This window comes from Thalassophryne amazonica, chromosome 12 (assembly GCF_902500255.1).
Source record: "Thalassophryne amazonica chromosome 12, fThaAma1.1, whole genome shotgun sequence".
Lineage (NCBI taxonomy): Eukaryota > Metazoa > Chordata > Actinopteri > Batrachoidiformes > Batrachoididae > Thalassophryne > Thalassophryne amazonica.
Window position 1 is genome coordinate 69,119,702 of NC_047114.1, and position 18,806 is coordinate 69,138,507.

Below are 18,806 nucleotides of genomic sequence, written 5' to 3' on the forward strand. Positions count from 1 at the left end.
TTAACTGACGTTTGGCAACCAAAGAAAAAGTGCAATCCTGCCATCTATAGGACCGGAGTGGGAGAACGACATCTCACACGAAAGCAAACATTTGCGGTATGCGGAAACTGGTTTGTTGCAACCGCTAATGCATATATTACTGGATAGCTCATTGGCGCGCGCGCGCGCACGCACACACACACACACACCCCCCATACAATCCGCTGAAGCAAACTGGCGGCCATCTTGCCACTCCCAACTTATCTCACATAGCTTATGAGAAGGTCAACAATTTCAAGTAATGAAATTTTCTCATTTACTTATTTTTGTTCTTCAGATAATGTAAGATTAATCCCCCATAATCTATGCATGCCATGATTAGTTATTTAATTTATTTTCTTTCTTTCTTTTATTACTTTGACACTTCTCACAGGGACAAATACTCAATTCAAAAATTATCATTCTTTAATCAAATTTTATATATGTTTTGTGGAATCATCAGCATGCAACTTTGTTCTTTGTAATTTTGTTTAAAAAATACCTTCATGTGCAGCTATACACTGCGCAAATTACCAGATCAAAGGCTGTGGACGAACATTTCACCTGTGAGTATGATTGAAATTGGAAGTAATGAAAAATAATTTGAAAAGTTCTATCCCTTATTCCAGCATATAGGCAAATATAATAATAATAATAATAAAAACACAACACAAAACACATGTGTAGCCACATGTTGTGTTTTGTGTTGGGTGAGCTATTTTAAGACATTTATTGGGTCTAGTTGTGCATAGTTTTACTTATTGAATAAAAACAATAAATCCTCTGTTGATGCTGCACCCAAGTGAAGCTTCCCCCAAGTGATTCTTCACCCAAGGCTGAAGCTCATAGAGCTGTGTGTAAAAAATGTTGTCACTGCAGGGAAAACTAACTCTCCTGTAGTTCTTTAAGTGGTGTTTTATTCTTTTAGTGCAGCTATTTAAAAAAATCCACTATTTCTGTATCATCCATCATGACTTTTGTTATCCATCCTCTTATATATATATATATATATCCTGTTGAGAAAAGTGTATAAAGAGTGTAGTGAGGGGTTTTACAGCCTTAAAACATCTATAGGTAATAATTGTAAAAAATAACGCTGACTACTTTGCGGATTTCGCCTATTGCGGGTTATTTTTAGAATGTAACGCCCCTTCGCGGGCTTGCAGTTTCGCAGATTTTTTTTGTGCAATTTTGCATGCTTCTTTTTTTTAACAGCGCATTGTGTTCTGCGTCCCTATCAGGCGGGCCGGTCGGCATCACAGCGATTGCTCTCACTGCCTCCAGTGTGCTTACTGAGTCTGCGGGCTTGGTAAGCGCCGCAGCGGGCCACTCACACCGCCCCCGTCTGCTGTGCCGAGCTACATCCACCAGGTCCAGAGACTACGTTCGCTGTTTTGATGTGCAGCGCCTGCTGCATGGTCTCCGTAACCGCAGCCGCAGAGCTCCGTGGCCATGACTTGGATTCTTTGCGGGTCCCGCATCCTTACCCCCGGAGGCAGTGAGAGAAGGGAGAGCATGCACATTGTGTTCTGCGTGCATTTATCATTTATAGGTATATGATAAAATCCTTATGAACTTGTTTTACCAATGAATATGGCTTTATACACCCTGAGGCCAAAGGCCGAATTATAGCAACAAGAGAGAGACCTGCTAGTGATGCCACGGTGCCTCTCTGCTCTGATTGGCTGTCACCCCCCCCCCCCACCACCAAAAAAAATACAGATTTGCATGATTCATAGCTTAAAAATATTCAACAGAATGTGACCTTTTGACCTCTTACAAAAGGTCAGGGTTAGCCATCTTTGAACTTGTCCAAGGTCTGTGTGCCAAGAATGTTCCCTGTGAATTTGAAGACTGTGGCAGTAATAGGACTGGAGTTATGCTGAGCACAGACAGACAGACAGATGGACGGACTGGCGCAAAGCCTTCGCAATACCTAAAATACCCAGTAGCCATATTTAATGGCCTCGGGTAAAAATAGGTTGCAAAATAATGTAGTTTGCAGTGGTGGCCAAGCGGATCAGTGTGCTTGTTTCCAGTGAGGAAGGTTCCTGGTTCAAAGATGACCCTTGGCCCTTACCAATGTAATGTGGAATTGCATCAGGAGGGGCATCCGGCATAAAACATATGCCAAATCAACACGCAGATCTGCTGTGGTGACCCTGAGTGGAAAAACAAGGGAGAAGCTGAACGGACTTAGTCACAAAGTAAAGCAAACACAGCCTGCTGTGAAAGGTTTTTAAAATTGAGATGGTGGACAAGCGGTTAAGTGTGCATGTTTCCAGTGCTGGAAGTTCCCAGTTCAAACCCTACCCATTGTCCATAACCCCAAGAGAGAAACTGAAGGTGCTTACCTACCAAAGTAAAGTAACCTGCAGCGAAAGGTTTTTAAGTTTTTTCTTTTCCAACTTCAGAAACCATGCTGTTAAGTCAACTTGCTTTTCTGAGTGAGGTTATGAGTTCAATCAAACCCGAGTTGCTAGTTGTAATTCAAAGATGAGTCAACTTGACGTCCTCTGAACTCAAACACCTACTTACAACAAGTCAGCACAACTATCAGGCCTGAAGTTGAGAACTTAAAAACCTTTCGCAGCTAGTTGCGTTCCATTTTTAAGTCGGCTCAACTTCTTGTATTTTTTACAGTGGATTATGTCAGTTAAATCTGGTGATAATTAAGCTTTTAAGTGTCTAAATTAAGTAAAAACACTTGATAATACGGTACCAGTGAGTGTGAAACTTGCAGAAATTGTTAATGATCCATCAGGTGGAGTATCATCTGTTCCAGCAGCCCAATCAGCTGATAGAGTCCTGCCGCCAAGAAGAAATCGCATTTGAGGGGTACTGCCCTTTGGCCAAAGGTCAAGTCCTAAATGACCCCACTATTGTGAAGCTTGCGGAGAAGTATGACCGAACACCTGCTCAGATCTGTATCCGCTGGAGCATACAGGTAAGAAAAGAAAAATAACCCTTTTTAAAATTATGTTGTGCAGAAGTAGTAATATTTAATACAGTGAAAATGTAATAATATAAAATGTAAGATAGAATTTTGCCAGAATTGGTGTTAATGTGAAAAAAGCAGTTACTGTTCTTTCATGCCACTACTAATAAATTAAGACTGCAATTAATTTTTTGTCACCAATTAATGTTACGTTCTCAATTAATTGATGAGTTATTTGGTCCATATAATGTCAGAAAATGCTGGCAACCGTTCATCAGTGTTTCACAAAGCCTGAGATGAAGCCCTGATTAGTCTGTTGTCCACAATCCAATCTACAACTGAAATATCTCCTAACAAATCAAACCCTCCTTTCTTTCTTTTATCCTCTCAGAATGGAGCCATTACAATACCAAAGTCCACCAAAAAGCAGCATGTGCTACAAAACTGTCAGGTGACTACTTCAAACAGTAATCCTGGTTTGACATTAGAGTGACCCATTGTCTTTCTTTCCGACCCAACTCGTCCCTTCTTTCGTTCTTCTTTTCACTCACAGGTGTTTGATTTCCAACTAGAGGAGGCAGACATGGAAGCTTTGAAAAAGCTGCATGATGGGAGACATGTGAGCTGGAATCCGGCAAACGTGGAGTAACCTTGCAGAAACCCATTAATAACTAGAAGAGTCCTTCCAGAACTGGGACATGTGGGATCCATATGGGAAGTGTTGAGATCCGACTGATGGGTTGGGCACCATCATGTGCACAAAATCAAGGCAACGTCTCTGTTAGCGGCTGATCTTCCATCAACATGCGCTAACCCCCCAAAATGTAGTCCATTTAACTGGGATTTTGCTCTTCACCTCTAATGCTTATCTTTTGGGCCATCGGTTTTTGTGATAACAGGACTCTGTGTGTGTTTGGTTCCTGAAGTGTAACATTTCCGTTTTGTCTGACCTTATATGTAGACAGGTGTGGGCCTTTCCAAATCATGTCAAATTAACTGAATTTAGCACAGGTGGACAATTAACTTGTAGAAACATCTCAGGGATCATCAGTGGAAATAGGATGCACCTGAGCTCAATTTTGAGCCTCATGGCAAATGCTGTGAATACTTATGTACGCGTGATTTCTTAGGGTTTTTTTTTTTTAATATATAAATTTGCAAAAATCTTAAAAGGAACTTTTTCAAATCATCATTATGGGGTTATTGTGTGTAGAAATTTCAGGAAAAAAATTAATTTGATCCACTTTGGAATAAGGCTGTAACATAAATTGTGGAAAAAGTGAAGTGCTGTGAATACTTTCCGGATGCTCAGGGTGTGCGTGTGTGTATACATATCTCCAGACAACCAATGATTTATAAAGGAAAATCATGGAAAACATTAGGGGTGCCCAAACCTTTACATACCACTGTGTATGTGTGTGTATGTATATGCAAAAGTATTCAGCCCTTTGGTATTTCATGCATTTTAATTTGTTTATGGCATTTTAAATACAAAAAGTAAATCGGGCTTCTCAATATAAAAAAAAAAAATCTCTGAAATTATCTCCCTTAGACTCAAACTGAAAGTCAATCTCTACAACTTGATATAAATCATTTAAAAATATAAAAGCCTAGATGAGGGGTTGCATAAATAATGGGCCCCTTTGGTACAATACATGTAAATAATCAATTTAATTGCCAGTTTTCTTCAGACAAGTCAGGGGATGGATACATGAACATTTCCAAGTCACTGAATGTGTCTTGGACTTTATTTATATCAGTTATGAAGACATACAAATGGTATGTTACTCTGTGGTAAATCTGCATGGAGTAGACAGTTCTCAACAACTGAGTGACTGTCCACGAAGGAGAAGAGTGAGGAAAGCCACCAAGACGACATTTTCGGCTTCTCTGGCTGTGACTGGAGAAATTGTGCATATGCATGTTTTGCATTTTATATCCCCAGTTATACAGCTTCATGATGAAGTGGTACACAGGAGGATTTTCTTTCACCAAAACATCAAATCTAGGCTTGCATCGCAGGTGTACCTCTTGGCAAATTGTAGTTGAACTTTCAGGTCTTCTTTTTGATAAAAATACAAGAATCACGACATCCATGTAGGCCTTTCAATGGTTCCTGTTTCAGAACCAAAACAATGACCAGGATGTGTTCTGAGAATGTCACTTTAAAGATCTTCTATTTCAACCTGCAGCGACCGTGCAAAATGAAGACACAAACATTCAGTTAGCAATAACCTTTAATTCTTTCCCCTCATCTTAGAATCACTGTTGTACATAAGTTTTTGTTTACTCAATTTCACAGGTTCTTTTATTTATTTTTTTTTCATTCATCAAACTTCCAGTTTGACCTCTCTCTCTTATCAAACAAAACAAAACAAAAAGCAGATTGTATTATACAAAAATGCAAACCAATTTTCACACAGTGAATTCTCTTACAAAGTCATAAAATGGCGTTATAATGGCTACATCCACATTGGAGGAAGATAATTCTAGACATTCCTTAATGGAGTATAATATACATATAAAAAATTTTTCTTGCTGAAATCAAACCTGTACCTTAATTTAAGAGATATTTTACAAGGGTGTAATTGTATATATATATAAAAAAAAACAGTTTGTGAAATTCCCCAGAAAGTCCGGGAATAAAATCTGAACCTTGAACAGCAGTAACAGAGTTCAGTGGTCACAGGAGGGAGCGGAGGGGTTCATTTGATAGGTCTAGAAGAGGCCGGCAGCACTTACACTAAAAAAAAAACAACAAAAAAAAACGCACACAGCAAGAATGAAATGAAGGTCTTTGCTACATAATAAATCACCACATTTTAAGCTAAAGATGGGTCCTCAGACCAGTGAAACGATCACGCAGAATCAGCATAGATTTTTGGTTGACTCGCACTTGAAGAGAATGAAGCTCCACAAAATACTGAGTCAAGTCCACGAGTATTTAGACAGCAATATTTGTAATTTTGCCTCGGTGCAGTGGAGTTTACAGGAGACAATCAAGATAACTAACTGAACAAACTAAATACAAACAGAACTGTGAATACAAATTACAGCTTGAATAGCCAGGGGCTTTTTTTTTTTTTTTTTTTGAGGGAGATGGATACTTGAACATTTCCAAGTCATGTGTCTTGGACTTCATTTGTATCATTCATTAAGAAACACAAAACGGAACAATACCTTATGGTAAATCTTTGTCAAGTTGGCAGTTCAGAAAAACTGAAGAACCGTGCAAGGAAGATGAGTGAGAAAAGCCACAAAGACACGCTTTACAACTCTGAAGGGGTTATCGGCTTTTGAGGATGTAACTGGAAAATCTGGATAATACAACTTCTGCTTGTTGAATCAACAGTCACAGCTTCATGGTGGAGTGGAATTGAGATGGATTTCAACCCAGGAAAATCAATCAAATCCAAGCTGGAGTCCCCCATGTACCGTCTGGTAAACCGCAGCTGAAATTTCAAGTCTTCTTTAAAGAAAATCCTTCGCTGTTCCACTCTGCCATAAAGCTGTATAACTGATGATGCAACAGACAGAAGACGCAGTATACAGTTTCTACAATCGCAGCAGAACCATGTAATTCCTTCAAAGTTGTAATGGGTGTCCCGATGACTTTCCTCACTTGTCTCCTTGCATGGTCAGTCACTTTTCAAGAACTGCCTTCTCACGCAGATTTTAAAGAATACCACACTGGTTGTATTTCTTATTGCTTGAGGCAAATGAAGTATAGATATTGATATTTAGTGACTTGGAAAATGTGTTCATATCCTGATGTGTCTAAAGAAAACTAGCTGTGAAAGTGATGACGTATAAAATAATGTGTATATTTATTTTCTTCAATTACTTATTGTGGGCTGTGAAAATGCAGGGGCTATGTATAAAAATGGCTGACCTTCCTACATGGTTGAAATTTGACACTACAAGCACATCTTGACTGTTTAATTTCAACTCCATTATGGTGGTGTACAGAGGCAAAATTCCAAGAACTGTCACTGTCCAAACACTTCTAGATCTGACTGTATTCCTTCTTTGCATGAGATTCATTGATCTCAATTTATTAAACATGACCACAACAGAATGAGGCCGGAACATCAATTTCTCTGAATCCTTAAAAAATTCCAACAAACTTAGTGTGACTTTGAATAAATGACTAAACCAGATGATCCATTTAAGACTGTCAGATTTTGTCGAACAATTTTGTCAAATACTGCAGAATCAAAAGGATTTGGGGGAATTAAGACTAGACATCCAGCTTTAGCCATCGCATTAACCATAAAACATCTTACTTTAAATCTTCATTACTGCATGGATGCTGTCTCAAAGGAGGACAATCTGTTGGAGTTCATCTGAATGAGTGAATGAAGCCAATACAATGTCAATATTTTTCCAGTCACCTCATGCTGCCGTAGAAGAATCAGGACCACCGTAAGAGGAAATAAGGCCAACCTTTCATCAGAGGCTTCCTGAAGCTTCCCATTGGGGGTGGGAAACAACCCCAACACTTATTTTTTTCCTAATACCTCAAACACTATCATGCAGTACAGCACACATCTCTTGTTCTTGGGGGGGGGCGGCGCACGCAACCTTAAGTCATGTACTTTATCTACAATACAATGTAATACACACCAAATGTCTCCATAAATTTTCCAAAGATACAGAATTTAGTCTTCTTTGGAAGCAAAGTCCATAAAGAACATCTCTGTTTGAACACAAACGTTTAAGTGATCTAACATCAATGCACACAGAAGTCCTTCATCTGGGAAAGGATAAAGTCTGTGTTGGCAACCAGTAGACTGAAAAAAAAAAAGAAAAAAAAAGCTGATTCTAAGTAGAGATCATTTAATATAAATGCTGAGCAAGCAGAATAAGAGGTGGCACATTAATAGTGCTTTAGTATATTAATGTATGTATACATACTCACATAAGTGAACTGTGTACCAAATAATAAATGCAGCAAGGGGGGTGTGGGGGGTGGGTGTGGAGGTACAAAACCCCCCAGAAAGAACCCGCCCTAATTATTCGCTACCACATTACCAATCAAGTGGAAGAGATGCTCTTCGAATGAATCAGGGAAGATGTCTGACAACATTTGGGTTAGGGAATTTTCCAAACTGTCAGTTTTTCAGTACGCCCCATCTGACAAAAATGAAAGTTCTGCATTCGACTACGATCAACATACAGCGCCACCTCTATCCTCCAACCGTTAAAGCACAGTAACTAGCTTCTGGCAGAGCACTGAAATTGTAGACAGTCACGTTAATTGCTTACAGAAGGCAAAAAAGCTTTGTTGAGCTTCAGAGGTAAACATGGAGAGGGCAATAAAAGCGATAATGGTGGTGGTGATGACAACAAGCTGTGAGTTAAAACAAAAACAAAAACATGATCATTCTAGTACTCAAATACAGGAGAAATTTACATTCTTTAAATTTCATATCAGGAAATGTAAAGAAAAATTCCTCGTTTCCAATTCTGCAACAAGTACTATTATCCTCAACTGTACACTTAATTTCAAATGTGCTGCGCAGCTAAAAACGCTACAACAGTTATGGCCTTTCCATAAATTAAGGTTCTTAAAAAAAAAAAACATCCAAGTAAATGCTTTGAAGTTAACCATTTTGTAATAGAAGTTCTGTCAAGCCATCACGAGGTAAGCTACACCCCCGAATCACAACAACGTAGAGCATGAAAAGTAACACAAAACTAAAACGACACAAGGGAAGGCAACTTCATAGAAGTTAAGGAGAACAAATGACAAGATAATCCCAATGGGGAGGCCTTTTGTGTGACCAGATGAGAGGCTCTGAGGAGGGAAATCCTTATTCACCCTGACAGTCACATTCACATCAAATGCAGGATTCAATAGATTCCTGGTGCAGAAAATGCACCCTTTCACTTGGGTTTGTGTGTGTATTTTGAAAAACTAAAATATATATATATATATACATAAATAAAATTTTCTTTATTTAAACATGCTTTGAAGGACTTCACAATAAAACCAGACTGGGACTAAACGCCAGCCCTTCAGAGCACACAGGCGAAAGGCACCGCGGCCGAACCCACGTCAGGTCAGAAGCGCAGAGAATATTCCCTTGTAGAAAACATGTAGAAAGCTCATTATCAAAAAGACTTTTTCGCAATCTTTAAAACAGAATGCCTCAATTAAATATATAACATACCACTTTTCAAGTATGAAACAGACGTGATGTATTCATAAAATGCACTACTAAAATTACTCTTCTCGCGGCGAGTGAGCATGTGCATGAGGTACAAATGGGTCGAGGGGGGGAAAAAAAAGAAGCCAACCTTGCTGATTTGAGTCCGAATTTCAAATGAATACTGACTTAATATTTGATTGCATTTCCCTTCTCAGACCCTCTGAATCTGGGCAACCAATTCTGATGGTTTTAAACGATTCTGGGGGTGAGCACCAAGTGCCACATTTTTTTCTCTCGCCTACAATAACTTCATGGAACATCACCTGTAAGAAGTGATGAACATATATGTTCTCACAGTGCATATGTGACAGTGCTCTGCATGTAACCGTTTATTTACATACCTATGTAAAATAGAACTAAATCAAGCCTCTTCTGTGCTCAAATATATGTCATCGGCCTGCCCTCTTGAACAGTATTACATACCAGTATCAACATCACCACCATTTGCCCTTCCTAGTAGAATCTATAGTGACCTTGCGATACAATAACCCCCCCAAAAAGAAAAGCACACACACGCACACAAAACAAAATGCACACACAAGAAATGTTATATGCCTTGGTTTCCAGGCAAGGAAAGTCATTAAAAAAGCTCATTCACAGAACAAAAAGAAAGAAAATTTCTATCACGGCAGATACTGCTCATCTTCTAAACAGAATGGGTGTATGTTTGCCTGTGCATGCTTTCAAATGAGCATTCTGAGTTTGAGAGTGTGCTGCCTACGAGCAGGAATGGACGCCATTCTTCTGCAGCTCTGAACCGCCGGCACCCGAGTCAGAACACAGGCTCAATGTAGACGCCTTATTCGCCAGTGACAGCATGGACCCGCCCACAACACTTTCCTGCAGACTGCTGGAGCCGTTTGACACCTCGCTTAAGTGAGAAAAGAGGAACCGGGTGAGAAGGCAGGGGAAAGGAACACGGCAGTTCAACATGCTCAGCCCAGCGGTGTTGATGTGCTGGCTCACCTGAGGGCCAGAGACATGTCCTCCAGCTGACCTTTGTGCTCAGGCTGTCCATTCTCTGCAGGCTTCATCTTGTACTGCTGCATGTCATGCGCTACTTGGCTCTCCTGGGGTACAAATAACAACAGCTTTGAATTCTCATGGATTTTCAAAGACATACACAATGTTTTCTGTATCATCCACATACAGTGTGATATGATGGACTATCAATTCTGCTGTGGCCTAACTGAACTGGGCTCAAGAATCCCTGCTCAGTCTGCCCTCCCTCACCATTGCCATTTCACGGGTCCTCTTGCCGATCTCTCGCTCCACCTGGTGGAGCTCCAGGCTGAGCTGCTCACTGGAGACAGCTGCTGCACTTACTCCCCCTGTTGGCCACTTGGGCTGCTGTAGGGCTGCTGCTGGCTGGCCCTGGTTGGACAGCACAGGCTGCCCTGGCAGTGCACTGGCATCTCTCTGCAGCAGTAATGAGTTACTGGCAGCCTGTAATAAGAGACAGAAGATAAAAATGACAGGATGAAGGATGTGTTGAAATGTGTCGCATTACCAAGAAAATATACTGACTGCAAAGTGCATATTATACTTCACAAAATGTAATCTAGAGACAGCTAGGTGTTATGAGTGTCAACTGCTCGACACTACAATTCCACCAAATGAGAGCAGGGACATGAGGCAGTGCAAAGCTGTAACTGTAAGGTGCATTAACTATTTAATAAAAAAAAAAAAATCACTCACTGGGTAGCAACGGTCTAATGTTACCCAGTGAACACAATACATCAAAGCACATACGACTACTGCTGAAGCAACCGGTGGATAGCAAATAAATTATAAATTCCACCAAGCTAGAGGAAGACCGTAAACGCTACTAATAATATTTCAGCAGCATGAGCTGCCCAGGTCAAACAAGGCCACTCCTGCTAACAACTACAAACAAAGAAAAATACAAAAACACAAAGTATAAGTACCTCCATGCTGTGCATCTGCGTCTGTTGGTTGATCTGATGGTTGACCTGCTGCAGTTCAATCTTCAACTGTTCTCTGTCTGAGGCTGCCAAAGTTAGGCTGCAATGGCGACAGTGAAAGACGTCATTACTTTAGCCTCTTGAAAGTGTGTTTCTCATATTTACCTGCATACACAATCAATGTGTTTAATAATAATAACAATAACATACACACCGCTCACTAAAATGTCCCTGAGAGGAGGAGGCGGTCTGATGGGAGGGGTAAGAAGTTCCACCCCATGCTCCATGGCTTACATATGAGTACTCTGCAAAAAGAAGATGGTTAAATATTTGGGGGGTGTTCATGCTATGTGAAGATTTGTTTCCTGGTAATAGAAACCTTCTTTACAACAATTGGTTAAATGAAGAACACCTACAGGAGGCAGGCAGGTGTATCTGTGACACAGTCATTACAGCAGTAACCAGGGATCCTCCTGAGAGACCTCGTACCAAAGGGGTCAAATTTGACACATATGATGTAATTTCTCTACTTCCGGGGAAAAAAGATAGCATTTTCTCTGAGGTTTTGGGCAAATTACACGCAAACAAAGTGAACTCTGTAAATTTGAAGTAAACAGCATAAAAAATCTCCAAGATGTTAGGTTATTTTACAGAAAAGTAGAACGGGAGAAAAACGGCTTTAAATTTTCACATTTACATTGTATTTTTATGTGAAATTTATTGGTTTTAGCTTTATTTAAAACAGATCTGAGCTTGAAACATAGCGTTTTAAAATATAAATTAAGGTGAATCACATATTAAATAAAAAAAAAAGGAAGTTTTGGCCCCTGTAACACTTTATGGACCATCTTGTGAAATGTGACCAAATGTCTCTGCCTCCACTTCATACAGCACTCACAGTATCTGTGTACAGGCTAGCTATATGGTCCAGCAACTTCTTGGGGATCCCACAAATTCTCAGGATGTCCCAAAGAGCAATCCAATCAACTGAATCAAACACCTTGATGGTGCAGCTGAATCAGAGTTTGAAAATCTACAATAAAAATAAAATAAAACAAACAACAATGGATGACATGACAAGCAAAAAGATAAATTCTGAAGTACACAGGGTTATATTATCTGCTCACACTGAGTATAATTCTTCAGCTAAAATGCCCAAAAGTAATTGGAAGGCACTTCCTTGTGCACATGCAGAATGACCCAAACCATCTTATAAACGCACCCCAAAAGTTGACAAAGGCAAAGAACTACAGCAGTCTGCAATAGCTGTCAATCACGTGAACAACTGAATATGGATTTTAGTTGTTAAACACAAAGCTGAAGTCACCATGCCACAATAGCTGTAGTGAAGGCCTGGCCTTCACTGCCATCAGGACTGCAACCCAGAGTCCAAACCTGGCAATATTAGAGTTTTTTTTTGGGGGGGGGGGGAAACCAAATATCAATATTTGGAGAGAGATGTGTGGAAGGAGGTGTTCCCCCATCCTGGAGAATTATGCTACAGTGGTGTCGGATAGTGCAGTAGTTAGCACTCTTGCCTCACAGAAAGAAGGACCTGGGTTCAATTAAAAGTTATATACAATGCATGTGGTTTCTTACCTGCCATGGCCATATGTTTAGAGTTTGGGTTCTGGGAAGTAGAGGCCATGGCCTGTACAGGGCCAGTGGTCTGGTATCCAGTTTTTGAAGTGCGGGAGATTGCACCAAAGCGTGACACAGTGGGCTGGGGGCCAAACGGGATAATGGGATCATCATCCTTGACTTCGGTACCCCTCCGAGCCTCCAGCGAAGGTTCCCTCAAACTTTTAGTGTCCACATTCTTACAGAGTAAGAAAAGGGAAACAGTCAGACAAAAAACAATGGTGCTGTATGTAAAGCTCAGAGGAAGAAACACAGACTTGCAATGTGACAATTTTTTTGTGTATTTTTTATTTATGTTTTTTGTATTATTATTGACTTTTATTGTTGAAAAACATCAAGACGCAGCTACAATACTGATTATTTCTATGATCAGAAACAGAGCTGTGCCACATCATACTGTCCATGATAATACCTGTATAAATGTTTATGGGATAAAAGAAGTGTCATATCGTGATATAAACAGCTGAGTTTCTGTTACAGAATAGGGGAGTAGCAAGATGGCGCTGGTGTGTTTGACAAGCTGCCCACTTTTCTTTTTCCATTTCTTTTGTGTTTTTCTTTGGTTGGCAATGCTTCTCCTCTCCTGGTTTATAATGTCAAGCAGAGTCATCTGCTAGAGTTGTTAATTAGCATTGCAAAAATAAGCAAGTCCTGTAATATTTCTGTCAGCTGTACTGGTGTTTTAGTGGGCGAGTGGAGAGCAAGCGTCAGTCTGAGGGCACAAGTGCGGCACACCTGACTGAAATGAAGATTGTAAGACTGCAGACAGCATGCTGCAAGGTTTTAAAATCCATTCACTGTTGAGGTCAACTGGTTTTGAAGTGTGAGAGATCTTCACAGCTATTCACAAACAGGTTCTGCTGTGCGTGCATGTACATACCGAAGCTCAGCTGTATTGTCGGTGAAACTGACTGGTTTTAGCATGGTAGGAAGAGCGACACTCACTCAAGCTGGATTTAAACCAGCATAAACGCACTGGCGGCCTGCAGTCTTGTTTGTCTGGGGCCACAGACCCTCCACCCAAAATTAACCTTCAGACAGAGGAATCTGACAGTTGCAAAACTGATGCCCTTAACTAATAGCAATGTTCTGCTTTATACAATCAGCAGTGACATTATTTTGCACTAATTAACAACGGATCATTGCCCACTAAATTAGCTGAAACTGTACTAACTTGCAAGTCCAATCGAGGATGTCACATGTCACGTGCAGGGGTGCCACACACAGGCGAAGGTCAAGTTTAGCCGGTGTTCTGGTGAGATGTGCGATCTTGTCGAATTGTACGTCTCGTTGCATAAATCGACAGTTCCGCGTCCCGACAATATTGTGCTGTAAATACAGCGTGCACATGCAAATTTTAATTTTTTTTAAATTGAAAAGACACTTATTGCTGTTGTATTTTCATTCCTCGGTCGCTTGGTCGGGGAGTTCAACATGGTAAAGAGAGGCACATAAACCCGACGGGGGGAGGTGTGAATGTCTGGGGAGAGAGAAGTGCATGGAGGGCTGACCTCTAAACAGGAATGACATCTCATCAGAACACCGGTCACAATACGCTGGGCTGTGTAAACAAGCAATCTCAACTCATCTTTCCTCTGTTTTTCGCAGTTTTTTTTCCACCAATAAACCATGCCAGAGACTTGTGCAGTTCACTGTCACAGCAGACGTGGACCGAAGGAGAATGTGAACTTCTACAGGATTCCAGTGGACACAGAGCACTGGCTTTTGCCCAAAAATCCCACAGCAGCAAACACAAAATTCAATAAAGTTAATGACAAACATTATCACTAAGGGTAGCATTAGAAACAGCAAAATAGCAAAATAAAATTAAAAAACCGCATCTTGAAAATGTTAACTCATTTTTATTACGGAAGCTGTGACGGGACAATGAAGAACCCCCCCCCCCCAAAAAAGAGAGAGAGAATTGCCTGAGTTTTCCTCCACAATCCCATAGCAGCAAATACAAAATACAATAAAGTTAATGCCGAACATTATCACGAAGGATAGGGTTAGAAATAGTAAAATTAAAAAAACAAAACGCATAATGAAAATGTTATTCATTTCGATACGGAAGCCGTGACAGGACGTGGCTGAGTTTTGGTCCACAATCCACAGCAGCACACACAAAATTCAATAAAGTCAATGACAAGCATTATCACTAAATACGTTTATAAATATGTAAGTCTGCAATCCTCAATTAACTTAAGTCTTGAGTGTATTTACACGTGGGGTGATAATGTCGCTATAGGTGCAGTCAACAAAGAAAACAACATGCCCGGTGCCGTGTACCACCAGACAAAACAGCAATTTTCTCCTTGTACCGCTGTAATTCAGCACCAGAAAGATGCCTGGTATGTTCGCTTACTCCACTATCAGGTTCAGACATGATGAGTTTATCTGTAAGCTTCTCCCACAGTTTGCAGCATATACGTTGTTTCTCATGTAAATAATCCTGGAAGCACTGCACATGGCCAGCAACATGGCGTTGGGAAGTGGCTGGGTCACATGACTGCATGGGGTCTACAGTTATCATTTGCATCAACTGCAATTAATAAGGAAGTCCTGTTCAATATTGCCATATTTATGTGTGTTTTTAAATATGTTTCCACTAAGCATATTTTCAATTACCTTCAAATTATATAATTTTGCATTTATGTTCTTGTACACATGCACAAACCTAATCATGTCTAAAAGTGAGGGCAGCGTGTCGGCCTCCAATTGTTTAGTATCTTTTTCTATATCATTCCTAAATATTATCGCAAATGTCCTTGAAATATCATGACAAACGTTTGAGGCTATATTGTATGCTGCTAATTCAAATGTTTACAAGAGAAACAGCAGAATATTTTCTGGCAACAATGTGGACTCACCATCATCTCCATGGTACCAGGAACCATCACTTCTTTGGGTTTGGCATCCTTTGAACCAATGTAAGAGCCAATGGTCTCACAAGACCATGGGGAATATTGTCCTGCATAGTCAGACTCTCGACACTTCCCAAAAGCTTTGGAACTCTCCTCACCGTACTGTCAATTTGCATAGATAATTAGGCAACATTGTTGTTGTTTTTACGATTACAAGGATCGCAGTATTGCATTCGTTAATCCTGGAAGTAGAATGTGAATCAATATGAATCAATGCATTTACAACAGCACCTACCTCAGGAGGGTAATCGCTTGGAAAGGGATGAGGAAGAGTGGGGGAAGCAGCAAAGGGTGGAGGGGAGATGACCTTCCTTTCCTCCAGCTGAGATAACAGCTCCTGCCGCCGACGATGCAGATAATCCAAGCTTGGCTGGGAACTGCTATATCCTGGCCCCTATGATACAAACATTCAAAGGAATATTACTGGTGAACTACTTGTGTTTTCAAGGATTTTTTTTTCTCCAGGATGCTAATTTGCAGTTGATGCAAACCATTACCATGAAGAAACATTTAAAAATAACTCACTCTGCCATAAGCCCTCATAGGTGGAGGCTGTGTGCCCTGAGGGTAATAGCCATCTGGTGGGTATCTGTCACGAACAGTGGGTTCAGGGTGATAGAGAGAGCTGGCTTGCCCTGCTGATGGTGGGGGCACATCCAGAGGCACAGGGCTCATTCTGACAAGGTCATCCCTCTGAGATGGATATGGTTGAGGGGGAGGTGGTTGGCCACTGTACGTCCCATGACGACTTCGGGTGTCATAGTGTGGAGGGTGAGGGTAGTTGAAGGGGGTGCCTGAGTGAGGAGCCTGGTAGGGGCGGTCTGGTGGACCATAACCAGGGTAGGGATCCTGATAAGGACCTACTGCAGACTCACTGGGGGGTGGAGGATTGCGGATGTAACCTCGAGGGACGTACTGAGGTGGCTGGTAGGGGTACCCTGAAAAATAATAATACACAGCAAAAGGTCTTCAATTTTGTCAGTGATTGTCAAGTGTTCAGTGAAGAAGAAAAAAAGTTATCAGTCACTTGCAGATACACACTATGTTATCTCAGGCATTCTCCCATTAACTACTTAAAACTATGACAGCCAGCCATCGCCTACTTTAGCTAGATTTTGTTTAGTTATAAGCTGCACCTCTGTTTTTCTCAAAGATTAGGAAAATGAAATGTCCAAATTCAGGGTACAAACAGTTGATAAATACAATCTACTCATTATCAATCAGTGCTGGAAAAAAGTACCAAGATCTTTTTAAAGTAGCAGTAACACACTGTATAAAAATAAACCAGCACAGGTGATTACTTCTGCTTCATTTGTTGAATGGCTCAAATGTGTGCGCCAGCTTTCTCAATAACTGAGAGACGGAGGCTAATGGTCCAGAGAAGACAGCTTCCACACATGACCTCAGAGCAACGTGAAGCTGTGATACATCCCAAAACCTTTTTGACATGTTACACAATGATCCCCTGGCCACCTAAAGCCAAAGACAAACCAGCAGGGGATCAGGTACTTTCTTGTATAGGGTGTAATGCTTTATTATAATGCTCCATTTTTCTAACTCCTCTTTGTGAACTGTGTTGCTCCTTAACACAGTATGTGAAGCACATGGAAATTGATTTCTTCATGTTGACCTATGGTCAGGGGAAGACTAAAGTGGTCATGGCACCCTGGGCTACACTTCAGGTGCAATTACAATTACAGAAAGTAGGTAATAGGGCAACACAGTCTCGTTTGAACCCTGTGTGATACCACGGGATTTGACCGCTTATGGGGACAGCCGTTCCCGTTGTGCAATATAAACACAGCATATCTTCACATGGAAAAATGGTGTACTGTTTTTTTTCCGGCTGCAATCACTGAAGCAGTCGCAAAAAGTGGGTTTTTTCGGTTCCCAGTGGAGAAGGGAAAATGAGGGAAATGGGAGACGTCATGTCAGTAAGTGTTAGCCTACACAGCTAATACGTCCACTTTCCCACCGCATCGTCACTTTTTGTTTGCATTTTCACTTTGTTTATGTGCAATTTGCCCAAAAACTCACGAGGAATGCCGTGATTTTGTTCCCAGAAGTAGAGAAATTGTAATATGCGTCATATTTTACCACTTTAGCGCCCACCCTCAAACGAGACTGCGCTGCCCAATTAGTGGTATTTATTACAGGTGGTTCTAAAAATAAAAAATATAACAATGCTGAAATACCCTTGGCTGCATTAGCATTGTCTTCTTTATAATTTGCATATGCTTAACTGGTATCCCAGTGCAAACTATACATATCAGGCATGTGAGAGGCATATAACGAAAAATGCTTAAAATGGCTAGGGGTCCAGAGGGCCCTGGTCGGGGGGTCTGGGGGATGAAGCTGAAGGGTTTTAGCCATGCTAATGCTCCCCAGAACCATTTTATGCAGAGAATTTGCAAGGAGAGATAAGGAGGATGGAGGCAGCTGTTTATCCAGCTCTTTACAAGCTGGACAAAACGCAAGCAGCTTCTGCGCTGTGTGATAGAGTCTTCTCCATAACTAAAGAGATAGCAACAAAGAAAAGGAACAGACTCAAACCTAACACCACTGAAATGATCTTGTGTTTAAATAAACACCTTTGAAGCGCCCAAAATCACCATCATTTTATACAACTACTTTCATAACAGTCCCTAGCTGCACAAGCATTTCTCAATTTAGATCTTTATTATAAACAGTATTTTATGATGGCACAATCACATTATAACACAAGTATATTATTAATGTCTTTCTATATTATTAATGTCTTTCTATATTTTGTCTTTAAACGAAAATATAGTCAAAAATATCAAGATGCTATGTTAAAGATTGTCCAGCAGATGTCGCCATATTTAATTGTATCAAATGCTTCAAAACACTGAACCATTGCCACAAAATTGCTTCATCTTGATTCAGTTTCAGAACGCTTCTGCTTCTCCATTACTAATAAACAATAAAATGTATCAGCAACCACAAATTATTTCCATATGTACTTACAATCATGAATACTTCGATATGTTGCTAAGCAGAATGTTAAAATACAGTGCGACGTCTTTTAAACACTAACTTACTGAAGAACGAAACACAGAGCAACTCACATGGACCCCAGAACAAACATGATTTTTAATGTGCCTCAACAGACACAACAATATTG

At 40.5% G+C, this 18,806-nt stretch overlaps 2 protein-coding genes across 3 annotated transcripts in view; one reads left to right on the plus strand and one right to left on the minus strand.

Moving 5' to 3' along the window:
* Positions 1–2,770: 2,770 nt before the first annotated feature.
* Positions 2,771–3,605, plus strand: zgc:110366 (uncharacterized protein LOC550476 homolog). Its single transcript, XM_034182596.1, has 3 exons — positions 2,771–2,965; positions 3,348–3,407; positions 3,510–3,605. Exons 1-3 carry the CDS (start codon positions 2,771–2,773, stop codon positions 3,603–3,605), a joined length of 351 nt encoding a protein of 116 aa, XP_034038487.1.
* A 1,570-nt stretch (positions 3,606–5,175) lies between these two features.
* rc3h1b (ring finger and CCCH-type domains 1b) overlaps positions 5,176–18,806 on the minus strand; it is a 39,819-nt gene continuing 26,188 nt past the window's right edge. The window contains exons 11-19 of one of the 2 annotated variants that reach the window (XM_034183706.1): positions 16,187–16,599; positions 15,897–16,055; positions 15,608–15,763; positions 12,696–12,915; positions 11,311–11,401; positions 11,100–11,196; positions 10,405–10,617; positions 10,138–10,241; positions 5,176–10,042 (exon numbers count right to left, since the gene is read on the minus strand). In XM_034183706.1, the coding sequence (XP_034039597.1) occupies positions 9,889–10,042; positions 10,138–10,241; positions 10,405–10,617; positions 11,100–11,196; positions 11,311–11,401; positions 12,696–12,915; positions 15,608–15,763; positions 15,897–16,055; positions 16,187–16,599 (1,607 nt within the window). In that variant the 3' untranslated portion in view covers positions 5,176–9,888. The remainder of the gene's footprint in view (positions 10,043–10,137; positions 10,242–10,404; positions 10,618–11,099; positions 11,197–11,310; positions 11,402–12,695; positions 12,916–15,607; positions 15,764–15,896; positions 16,056–16,186; positions 16,600–18,806) is intronic. The other variant, XM_034183705.1, reaches the window with a different exon arrangement.